Here is a 12,728-nt window from a genome sequence, read left to right as displayed (position 1 = left end):
TCTTAGAAGGAAACAACTATTTTCTGTTTCCCTTTCCTGTAGACTAAGCCACAGATGTTATATAAGCACGAGGGGCTCAGTGCACGAATTCATGCACCTTGAAAGGAACTGTGGGTCACGAGGTTGTGGTGGGCACAGGGGCAGGTCTCGGCCCCTCCCAACACAAACGCCTGTCCCCTGCCTGCCCCGCTCCTATCACCACTGCTCCCATGCACTGATGGTGCTGGCCCTGCTTGTACCTGCTGATGGAACAGAGCGATTTGGGCTGGCACCAGCAGTGGTGCAAGCAGGGCCAGTGCCATCAGGAGCAGCAGGAGGTGGAGAAGCCCTCAGGAGCAGTGAGGGCTGGCAGCCGCTGCTTGCACCTGCTGATGGTACTGGCAGGTGCGAGCAGCATCTCTGGCACCAGCAGCAGGTGCAAGTGCCAGGCGGGACCTCAGTGTGCGGGAGCAAAGAATTTTCAGTAACCATCAGAGGCTCACCCTGATGACAGCAACTGGCACCCCACCTTGGTCTGGCACCCCCACTCACCAGCTCCACCATCCCACCATGGCCGATGCCCACCATGTTCCACGCACATGCCCTGGTGATCAGCGCATATCATAACAACCAGTTGTTCAGTTGTTTAGTTGTTCAGTTTTTCTGCCATCAGTCTATTTGCATATTAGAGTATATATATATATATATATATATATATATATATATATACAATTATGAAATCATTTTGATCTGAGTTACTGAAAATATTAATGATATTATAAGAAAGAATATTATCTTTCTAATAAATTACACCTACTTCTCTTGCAGAAATAGATGACAAGAGGGTGACCAACACGCAAGCAGAAGTAAGTTTTCTTATAATTTGTGATATAAAATATGGTATCAATATAAGTGATGAACATATAGTAAAATGTGCCATTAAGTCTCTGCCTGTAGATTACTTTAATTCTATATCTATGAAATACATTGAAAAAAGTTCTCAAATAAACTACTGCTTTTAGTGGTAAGATATGGTATAGATAATTTCAATTTAGTGACTGATGGCATAGCCATAGGACCATCACAGGCTGAGAACAGTCAATGTTAGAATTCTGGAGCAGAGAGAAGGGGGACAGGCATCTCTTAAAGCATCTGGTGTGTGCAGGCAAGAGCAGCTCACAGGCCAAAGTCTCCAGGACACACCTAGGAGTTCAAATAGAGAATAGGAGCCAAGAGAGGCCAGGGAGGCTGGTGATGTAGAATATAAAGAATTCAAGGAAGTGAGTAAACTTGCACCCAGAAATGAACCAAATGTTTAATAAATTGTATGCAGATTTAGAAGCCAATTCCCTGAAGGCTGCATAAGTAGGCATATAGTACATAATCAGAAAAATGTAGAAAGAACAAAATATCAAAATACTAAAATGTAATGAAATTATATATGTGAAAATGTTTTGGAGACTGAACTCTCACATAAATATAGTTTTTATTGCTTAAGTTTTACTACTGTTACAAAATACACTTTTCTAAAGAGTTAATTTTCTACTTGATCTTTGAATACGTGTGTGAAAAATAAACATATAAGAAATCCTGGAATAGGATGGAACTGAATACAGTAGAGGTATACCAGAAATGCCAATCATTCACATGTTTACACTCATGTCAGTCATCCACATGTTTACAGTCCGTTTTGCAGAGTTCCCCTGCCTGCACCTTTGTGTACTGGAATGTTACTAAACATTCCATTCTGGATAAATTTGCTTATACCATTTGTTTGGTTGATATGGATTTGGCAATTATTTGTTTTATTTTTATCTTTTACTTTTAAAAAATAATACTAGCGTTTATTTAAGATCTACTTAATTTGCTAAATGAGCTATTATGTTAAAACATTTTTCAATCTTTTTTTATTTTCAATAAATTTTACTTGTCAATATATTTCTGTGTTCTATATTTCTACACAAATATATCTTACAGTGGCAACATATAATTTTAAAATTAAAATTTTAAATGTAATTAATTCAATAAATTAAATTAATTCATTAAATTACATTTTGATAGCTATATAATTTTGTTAACCAATAATTTTTCCCTTCCATTTAGAAATAAAATAATGTTATTAGATGAAAAAATAAAAAACAATTTTAAGACTGCAATGGATTTTAAGTTTCATGTTAAAATATACCCTATAGCGTGTTGTTTTTTAAGATTGTAATATCATTGATCATGTCTATAATTTCTCATTGATTAGAGTTCTCTTTCCCAAGGGGGGGAATCAGAAAGCTCTTTGAAATGCAGCCCAGCGTTTACTTCCCTCACAGGGCTGATGGCATTATCTTATTATCTAAATATAACACTTTTACATTTTCTTTTTGTACACAGTCACAGAATGCATCTCCGAAGCAGAGGAAGCAGAGCGTGTACACAGCACCCACCATGAAAGGTACTGTGCAGGTACTGTTTCGGGTTGTGCGAGTGTTGAGTTCCTAGCTTGCAGGCTGTATGCTTTCAAGGACCATATACTTGATAATAACCTAGATCTCATCTCAGCTCCACAACTCAGTAATGTGAATTTTAGCAAGATACTTTATCTACTTAAAACTTGGTTTCATCAAAATAAATAGGAGGTTAAAGAAGGGATAACTGGAGATGTCTTAGAATCTGCTTGGAAATTCAGAGTTTCCAAAATAATGACAAAGGTCTTTCTTTAACCCTTCCTCTCCTATTTTTCTTGAAGGTATTTTCCCAGAATCCCTAATTACTCTTGCCAGTATTGGCAGATGAGTGTCATTTTCTTTTTTCTTGGCTTAAACAAAGAAGAATTTTGGTAAGATTTAATATAGAGTGCTGCCTCATTGCCTTGTGTCGGGAGCGGCGCTAACAAACCCAATCAGACAGCTATCCGCTGAACATATAACAGCTGTTGGAATGACAACTAAGAATGCTAACTCAGATTCTGGCATTTCCCCAGAACTTCTCCCTAAAATTGGAACTGCTAGAAGAACATCTAAGTGTATCAGAATGTTGACCAACATCAGTTCCAGGAAAGGCTTCTTTTATTTCTCACACCAAAATGTTCCTGACATCAGGCAGACTGCGTCCAGTCCAGTAGCTCATGTTCCAGTCTGGCCCAGGGGGTCGTCATGTCATCCCCAGCTCGGTGTCAGCCGCAGCAGAAGCCAACGAGCATCTTCCCCAGGAGCCTGGAGAGATGTCTAAATTGAGGGTGAAATTTTCCACTCCGCATTCTCTGTAGATTTGAGGCCTTTTCAGGGAGGTGGGATATAAATGGACACATTAAGAGCTACTTTTCAGTAAACTTCTTTCCTGTGCTGCTATAAAACACTGGGTTTGCTTGTTCGCGAGACTGCTGTACATAACACAACCATCAGCATTGTAATGTATGCCAGAGTAATTATTGAGACTATCAGGCATTCCTCTCTGATGATAAATGTATCATTTTTGAGATATTTTCTCCAATGTAAGTCATCTTGTATTTTTAAGACCTATCAGTTTTGGCATGAATGGGCCACACTGAAAGATATATGTTTACCCATTTAATGATTTCCTCTATTCTATTTTTGGTTACCTTAACTAAATAAAGTAATACTGTTCTCAAGTCCTCAGAGAATAATAGCATTATTTTTAAAGAGAAATCTTAAAACCAAGGCCCCAAGGGCTTGTGGTTTGCACTATATTTAGTTCTCAAATATCGTAAGAATGTGGGATCCAAACATTTAGGGAATATAGTTATATTGCACATTTTTACATATAATTTTACTACTATCAAGTACTCCAGGATGGTCATTCAATATTAGTCATTTTTGCTCACTAGTTAAAGGCTTGAGAAAGCAAAGTAATTCTTTTAAGAGACTATGAAGGTGTTATTACAAGCCAATTGGATAGATCCTCACTTATAACCAGTACATGCCTAAGTCTTCTGCTCCTGATAAAAGAGAAAGCTAAATCCCCATGTTTTGTTTAGTCTACCTTTCCCTAAGAACTAGAAGTAAATATTCCAAGATGAAACTTAACAATAAGAAGCTTTTATAGTAAGAAAGACGAATTAGCAAAGGAAATGCTATTGAGATGCTAAATACAATAGTACAATTGCTCTGAAGTGTATAATTCTTCAAAGTGCATTGGAACATGCAATTATTGAGGGTAAAAGCATTTTCTGGGAGAGCAGAGCAGCAACAGATATGATTAAGAGTTCTGAAAAAGAATCACTCTGACAAAAAGGACAATTAGGGCTTCATGAAGGACTCAGTGAATAAGCTGCTTAGTAAAACAAAACAAAAACAAATGGCAAGACTCCTTTATTCTCCTCTCTTATTAGGTTATGAAGAGTTACTGGGGCCCTGACTGCTTTGGCTCAGTGGATAGAGCATCGACCTGTGGACTGAGGGGTCCCAGGTTTGATTCCACCAGTCAAGGGTACATGATCGGGTTGCAGGCTCACTCCCCAGTGGGGTGTGTGCCAGAGGCAGCCGATCAACCATTCTCTCTCATCATTAATATTCCTACATCTCTCTCCCTCTTCCTTCTTCTCTGAAATCAATAATAATAATAAAAAGTTACTAGATACAGATGCCAAAGTGACAAGAGGCATCTCACCTATGCACAATTTCAAGTAATGCATTCACAAGCTAGTCTTTAGCTCTTGCATTCACTTATCTTTAGTTGCTATATTACTTATAGTTCCACCAGGTGTCAGGAAACAGATATGGCAAGGCCACCTCCTATAATTAGAGTTTTATATGAAGGTACAGCAGCGGGGAGGAGGGAAATAGAGCAGAGGAAACCATTTTAACAGGCACACTCTCAGGACTGATATGCTGATGAAACTTGACATATTTCCTGAACTTCAGACCCCCATTTCCAACTAGCTACCAAATTTGAATGTTATTAAGTTTCTCAAATTTAATATGTCCAAAACCAAAGTCATTGGCTCTTTTTGTTTGTTTTTCCTCTTCTCAATAAATTGTATTCAGCTGTTGAGAATCCAAACCTTTGTGTAATCCTTAACTCCATTCCCTTAGCCAACCCGTTGTCCTCACTTGTTAGCTCTAATTTCAGAATGCATGCCTTACCTGATTGCTTTCCATATTTTCTACTGTTTCTACTTTGTACAAGGCACCATTTCCTGGGCTTCTGGAGTAGCCTTCTTACTGGTCTCCTGATTTCTGTCTTGTTCCTCTGCAGTCTCCAAACAGAAGCGTGAGTAATTCCTCTAACTCACAAATGTGATCATGCCATCCCCTTGATCAAAATCCTCAATGGCTTCCTTGACAACATTCAGAATAAAGTTAAGGCTTCAACCATGGCTTATAAGTCCCTGAATGAGTTGCATTAGCCTCCCTCTTTGACCTCATCTTCTTTCCCACTATCCTTTGTCAGTGTCCAACATTATGAACTATTTTGCTGTTAAACATTTCAACAGACTTGTATTTAAAAGCATTTGTACTTCTCATGTTTTCTTCCTGGAATGCTCTTTATCTATTGTGGCTCAGCTGATGTTACCTTCTCGGAGAGGCCTTCCTTTCCTGGAAATTGCCCCTTCTACCATCCCCTATCCATGTCCTTACATACTGCCTAATTTTCCCCCCTAGCACCCAATTTGATGTACTTAGAACGAGATGTCAACGACAACAGTTTTGTTCATTTGAATATGCCTAGTACCTAGAACAGTGCCAGGCACATAGTAGGTACTCGATAAATACTTGTTGAGTAAATAAACTGTAATGAACTGGGGAATCTAGCCACATTGTCATCTGATCAGAAGCAGGTAATTCTTGAGCTTTGCCCTACTAACTGTCACACCTGTGGCTCTGCTTCTGTTTCTCCTTGCTTCTCTCTATGCCTGATTCTCCCTTAACTTTTGTATTTCTACTTATCCATATTCTTTTGTTTTTTTCTGGTATACGTTTTCCCACTCCCCTTTCCTCTGGTCAGGATAAAATCAGATTTGGTAAATTAGTTACCATCCACATCCAAAATGATGCAACATTGGGCTGGATTCTTAAGAAAGATCATATTACAGACCACTGGAACAATCACATGGTTGCCTTTGGCTAGGACCTGGTTAATGACCATCATCAATTAGTTAATGACCCGGGGGCAGCATCATATGATACAAACATGGAAACGTAAATAGAAGGATAGAGATACAGCTTTCCTTTTCCAGGGTGCTTCATGGTGTGTGTAGCACATTCACTCCTAGAAAGTAATAACAGATTTAATATTCAGTCTGGCCATCTTTCCAGTTATACATTTGTTGGCACTCAAAGTTGTCAGAAAGCTTAAGGTTTAACTAGTGCAACTATTTAGTGATAACTGAATATTTTCACCGCTTTTAACCTTGGGGTATTATATTGGCTATTTCTCTTGAAGATTCTAATATATTAGTCCTGGGGTGGAGTCAGATCATCAAATGTTTAAAGTGATTCTGCAGTAACAAATCTAAAGATCTATGGAACTCATATATCCAATCACCTACTTAACGTGTCTTTCTTAGAGATCAAAGAGATCATAAGATCAAAATTAACATGTTCAAAACTGACCTTTTGATCTTCTCCAAGGCAAATTGTTTTGTCTTCCACTGTTGGCCTTCTCAGGAAGTGGAATTTTCATCTTCCTAGGTATATTCCTGGGTTCAGGAAGTTTCCAAAGACTATATCTAAGGTCTTGTGGATTGCACTCCATTAGTATCTCTTCATCTTTCCTCTTTTTTTATCCTCAGGGCAACCAATGTATTTCAAGTCACAATCATCTCTTTGACAGGATGTAATTGGTTACTCTCCATTTGTCTTTCTCTTTTTGCCTCTCATTCATTATCTATACTGTAGTCAACGTGAACTTTAAAAAAAATCCTCATCAAACAACGTTTCACTTGTGTATGTGTGTGTGTGTGTGTGTGTGTGTGTGTGTGAGAGAGAGAGAGAGAGAGAGAGAGAGAGAGAGAGAGAGAGAGAGGGAGAGAGAGAGAGAGACATCAATATCAATATGGGAGAGAAATATCAATTGGTTACCGCCTAGACATGCCCAGACTAGTGATCAAATCCCCAAACTAGGTATGTACCCTGATCAGAATCAAACACATAACGTTTTGGTTCATGGGATGATGCTCCAACCCACTGAACCACCAGGCCAGGGCCAAAATAAGCTTTTAACACACAAAAGTGCTTATGCTACTTTCCAGTTAAAACTCTTCAATAGCTCCCCATTGTCATTAGATAAAATCCCTGTTCCAGAGCAAAGTTTTCAAAGGTTAATGCCCCCCCCCACACACACACACACACACTAGATCACAGTTACTACCATAGTATATGGGCATTTTGCAAGCTGCTGCTGAATGCACCAAGCTCTTTGCTGATTCAGGAAAGACTTGCAAATTCTCCCTTCTTTTTTTTTTCTTTTTTAAAAAAAATATATTTTATTGATTATTTTACAGAGAGGAAGGGAGAGAGATAGAGAGCTAGAAATATTGATGAGAGAGAGACATCGACCAGCTGCCTCCTGCACATCCCCCACCAGGGATGTGCCTGCAACCAAGGTACATGCCCTTGACCGGAATCAAACCTGGGACCCTTCAGTCCGCAGGCCGACGCTCTATCCACTGAGCCAAACCGGTGTCGGCACATTCTCCCTTCTTAACAGTGTTTCCCAAAGTGTGGTATGGGTACCCCCAGGGGTACGGGAAGAGTTTGGTGGGGGGTACGCGTTGCACTGGAGTTTGGTGGGGATATGCACTGCACCGTGCTTAGCTGCACCTAATTCTACATTCTCATGAGTATGAGGGGTACTCAGCATTATGAAAATTATAGAAGGGTACACATATGTCAAAAGTTTGGAAAACACTGAATATTCACCCTCGTCTACTCCTTGTCATCATTCCTCAGTTGGCTAACTTTTACTCATTATTCAAGCCCTGTCCTTAAAGGTCTGTTCCCAAAAGGAGCTTTCCTTAAACCTTCATTCTGAAGTCTCTGTAACTATGCCTCTCTATCAGTAGACAATTCTCTTGAGTTCTTTTATTGCAAGTAATCACAGTGCAATTTTTTTTTTAGTGTCTGTCTCCCCAGCTAGACCAGAAGTGACCTATGTGAGTGATTTATGTGGCAACAGTGGCAGTGTCTATTTTGTCCTCTATCATATCTGCAGAGATTACATATGCTTGAAACATAGCCATGTTTACAAATATACTTTTAGATGAGTTTTTAAAAATATACTCAACATTAGTGTTGGCAAATGAATCATTTCCTTAGGAAAAGCACCTTGTCTCTAATCTGCCAGGAAGATCTTTTCTCTATTAAGTCACCTAGAAATCCCATCCCTTAAGGCCAGAGGATATTGTGACACTCCTAGTAGATACATTGCCGTATTTCAGATATCTTGCGCTGACCACATTTTCCATCTATAGGGATGAGTCATCCATGTTGCATATACAATGACAGAAGCTGAAGTTTGCATAGAAAATGACTCACTTCTCCATCATTCACTTTTCCATTAGCGTGCTTTATAATTATGTAAGTAGGAAGTTCTGGAAGATTATCACAAAAATGATAGCTGACTACCCATGTGCACTTCTCTGCTGTTTATGTGGTGGTCAGCCCTGTACTTTACAGAATCAATACAATTATTGTTGGATTGCTTGAGCCATGTTTTCAGAAAAGCAAAGTAAGTTTTAATCTTGGGACAGGAAAAGACCGACTCGTTTCCACCACCATTCTGTGTTTATGTGTGTCTTACTGGAATGCAATTGCCTTCAAATTGAGGCAAGCAGAGAAAGTGCTATTGATTTAAAAGAAAATCTGAACATAAACCAAAGCAGCTGACTAAAAATGGCTCTGCATAAGAGGGCCTCTTCATATTACATTACCAATGCTAATGCCTAGCAAGTCAGATTTTTTTTTCTTGCATTTCGGGAAAATATTTTCCTTCTCTCATTCTTCATAATTTCTCTAACAGAATAAATACGTCTGCTACTTCAATGTCCAGATGTTGTTCTTAGAATGCAGGTGGCATTGCAATTTCTACATTTCTTTTTCTTCAAGGATGGTTGTGATCTTAATATTTTTAATCTCCATTTAGCATCTTTTCATAATAAAGCAATAAATGCGAAGAAGAAATAATAGCCCAGGCAGAGAAAAGAAATCAAACTGGTCCAATAAGAAGTTGACTGGGGCAAGGATGTGAGCTGTAATGTTAACTGAAGGATAGTCTCCAAATCAGGAAGGCTGCTGATCATAATAATTTCATGGGACCCAACATAAAAGGACATGGACTTTAGGAGGCAAGTGATCAGGGTTTGAACCTCACACCACCAACTTATTAATTTTTCTGCTTCAGCAAGTCAATGAGTTGAACATGCCTCTCTTCTCCCATCAGTAAAAAGGAGATGATGCCTTCCACTATCTTGGGGCAAAATAAAACAACATGTGTGAAGAGATGCTTAGAACAGGCATGCACTATGAGGGATATAATTTTGGAATGATTGGGTCAGGCACACCCCCTCCTCCATTTCCACTGAGCCAGGCAGAATGGAGGAAGGAGCCCGGGGAAGCCGTGAAGGAGGGATGGAAGGACTTGGAGGAGAATGAAATACCTGGTGGAGCTTTGCTCTCATCCTTGTGGGAATTGCAAAGTTGGGGTTAGAGGGCCTGGTCCTAAGAAGCACGTGGATTACCACGCCTGGCCACATTCGCTCCGCTTTTATTTGCACCAGTCTCCAGGGGTCTTGTGGATTTCATCTTCCCTTTCACTTCCACTCAGTGTCCCTTGTTGACAGTTAAATAAATAAATCTTGTATTTCAAAAAAAAGCTTAAGAACAAACTGATGGTTATGATGAATCTGGGGGAGCTAAAGATGATGATACAACAAATATTTCTAGCCAGAGGGATGAGCAGAAAATCACATCAGATAAATTCAGCCTGTAATGAAACAAGGTAAGCAGCTTAATGATAATGATATCGAGTTGTGACCATTTCACTTTCCAATTTCAAGTCTCTTATAATTGCGACTAGAAAGGTGTTCAAAAGGAATAGACCACCCCACTCTCATCCCTCCCTGCACATTGAACATGGAAGGCAGGGCGAGAAGGCGGCTAGGTCTTTGAGCTTGTCCGCATGCCCTTCTTTTTTAAACGCCTCTGTCCCCCGTGGGTGTTCTCCAGGTAGTCATCACATCTGCCTTTCTGAATCATGGCTGTTGTGTTTGTGCTGGCTTCGTTTATTTATTTACCATGCAGGGTGGGGCTTATTTGTGCAACTGGAGACACGTTTTAACAGATTGCTAGATAACAAGGAACATTCTAAATATATACAAGCCTTGTTTATTTTTTTAAACCAAATATGCTTCTATTTCCAGATCTACTTCTCTCACTCCTGTCTACTTTCTTCCACTAAGTTGGATGTTCCTCCTATCTTTGAATGAAGAGGGCAGGGTCCGTCTAGAGACCTGATCTGAGAATGTACCTTCTTGAAAATCACTAAGATGTGCTTTCATTGGGAGATCCACACTGAGAGTGAAGCAAGAGGAAAAGGCCAAGACTGAATGGACACTATATTTTATTAATAGTATAGTTTTCATAGGTTCTTAGGCTGAAAGGACTAAAGAATCTGAAGATGCATTAAATTGCCAATTGCAAATTTGGGACAAGAAACTTAATTTCCTTTAGTGCCATTTACATTTTGACAAGGACACCACTATTTGTTAATATAGTTCCATTCCTGTGTTGTTCTGTATTTACTTATTTCAAAATTAACCCTTTAAATTTTCAGCCCTCGGCATAAATAGTACACACCTTTGAAAATTGCTTCCTACTTTAGAAGCTGGGAAAGAGGTGAATGTCTGCATTTGGTTTAAACAGCATTTTTAGGTCTTTCCCAGATATGCAAATGGCAAAATCCAGGTGTGTAAGCACGAATCTGCCACAATAATCTGCCACAAATCACATGTGAGTCTCCATGGTGTGTCAAGTGTTGCATTGAAGTGTTGTTGCCGCAGAGACGAAGAGGGGAGTCCCTGCCCTCTGGGAGACCCGCCTAGGAGATGCAACACTCAGACGGACAGGGAGGACTCACCATGAACCCTGGAATAAGGACTTGACAGCGTTATCAGGGATGTGAGGAGACACACTAGCCCTGGGGGACAGGAGGGTGAGGCCACTCTCGGATCACAGAGGGGGCAGTCACGTTTACACATGTGTCCGCAGAGTACAATAAACCGAATCGTGGAAAAGGGGGGCACACGGCTCGCCATCTTCCAGCCTCCAGCTCACTATAACGAGCAAAGCACTTAAGATGACACCGTCATGTAGAAAGTCAAGGCCTGCGCCAGTCATCCATCACAAAGACCTCTGCTGCCATGCAAAGTCTAAACAGGCCCCGCTAATGGACCACGCAGACACCGCTTTCCGAAGCATTTGGAAGTCCTTGTGCATTTGATTACATTTTTAAAGTTCTGGTTCACAGCTTTGTCTTTGCTGCGAATGATATTACTTTTAAAACAGCTCAAACTATACTTTAAAAAAAACATTATATTCTAGAACAGTTTTAGATTTACAGAAAAATAACGATGATCGTACAGAGAGTTCCCACACACCCTGCCGCAGTCTCTCCTGTGGGTCTCCAGAGGATGGCGCATTTGCCACAAATAAGAAACTGCTATTGACACCTTAATATTCACTGAAGTCCATATCCTAGCCCCATTGGTTTAGCTTTTGCCTTTCTCTGTTTTGGACCCCCTCCAGGACACCATGTTACATTTAGCATCGTGTCTTTTCTTGGCTGGGACAGTTTCTCCTCTTTTCTTGTTTTTGATGAACTTGACAGTTTTGTGTAGTGCTGGGCAGGTATTTTCTAGAATTTTCCTGTATTGGGATTTGTCCGATTTTTTTTTTTTTTTTTCATAGTAAGACTGAGGTTATGGGTTTTGGGGAGAAAGACTAGCTATAAAGTGACCTTTCCATTGAATGCTATGAAGGGCATGTACTGTCAACGTGACTTCTTACTATTGATGTTGATCGCCTGGCTGAGGTGGTTTCTGTCAAGTTTCTCTGCGATCAAGTTACTCCTTCTGCCTCTTTCCATTCTGTACTCTTTGGAAGGAAGTCACCAAGTGTTGCTCTCACTTAAGGGGGAGGGATTATGCTCCACATCCTCGAAGGATATGTATCTACAAAAATTATTTGGAACTCTGCACATTGATTTATTCAATCATTTACTTTTATTAGTATAGTCTCATGGCTATATATTTTACACTTTGGGTTTTAACTCAATGCTACTTTATTTTGTTGCTCCAATAGTTCCAACTTTGGCCATTGGGAGCTTTTTTTATTGACTCCTATGTCCCTTTGATAAGCCCATTATTGTGAGGTTTTTGTTTGTTTGTTTTAGCATATCCTGTATGGCACTAAAGGATACTTAAGGCTCATTTGCATATTTCCTGTCCTAATCTTAGACTCAGCCATTTCTTCAAGGGGCCTTCAAATTACAATTTTAACTTCTCCGTGAGTCAGTTTACTGTGAAATATATGTTTGCATCAGTTTATAGTTCCTTAAAATAGAAAAATCTATCTCTTCCTCTGCAGAAATCTAAGTGCATCATATCCATTAGTGCGTAGGAAGGTTAATGCTACACTATTAGCATGCTAAGATGTACACACTCCACTCTTATCAATGCTAATGGAGTTCCAGGAAGAAAAAACAATGGCTAAATAGCAGAATAGGCAGATGCTGTCTTTATG

At 39.6% G+C, this 12,728-nt stretch overlaps 1 protein-coding gene across 2 annotated transcripts in view; it reads left to right on the top strand.

The window, feature by feature from the left end:
- Positions 1 to 12,728, top strand: part of PPP1R1C (protein phosphatase 1 regulatory inhibitor subunit 1C) — a 96,225-nt gene that overhangs the window by 49,674 nt on the left and 33,823 nt on the right. Inside the window, exons 3-4 of one of the 2 annotated variants that reach the window (XM_036422110.2) lie at positions 808 to 845; positions 2,362 to 2,433. In XM_036422110.2, the coding sequence (XP_036278003.1) occupies positions 808 to 845; positions 2,362 to 2,433 (110 nt within the window). The remainder of the gene's footprint in view (positions 1 to 807; positions 846 to 2,361; positions 2,434 to 12,728) is intronic. The other variant, XM_036422109.2, reaches the window with a different exon arrangement.

This window comes from Pipistrellus kuhlii, unplaced genomic scaffold, assembly GCF_014108245.1.
Source record: "Pipistrellus kuhlii isolate mPipKuh1 unplaced genomic scaffold, mPipKuh1.p scaffold_m20_p_7, whole genome shotgun sequence".
In the NCBI taxonomy this organism is placed as follows: domain Eukaryota; kingdom Metazoa; phylum Chordata; class Mammalia; order Chiroptera; family Vespertilionidae; genus Pipistrellus; species Pipistrellus kuhlii.
Note: the sequence above shows the minus strand (reverse complement) of the source record. Positions and strands in the feature narration are given on the sequence as shown.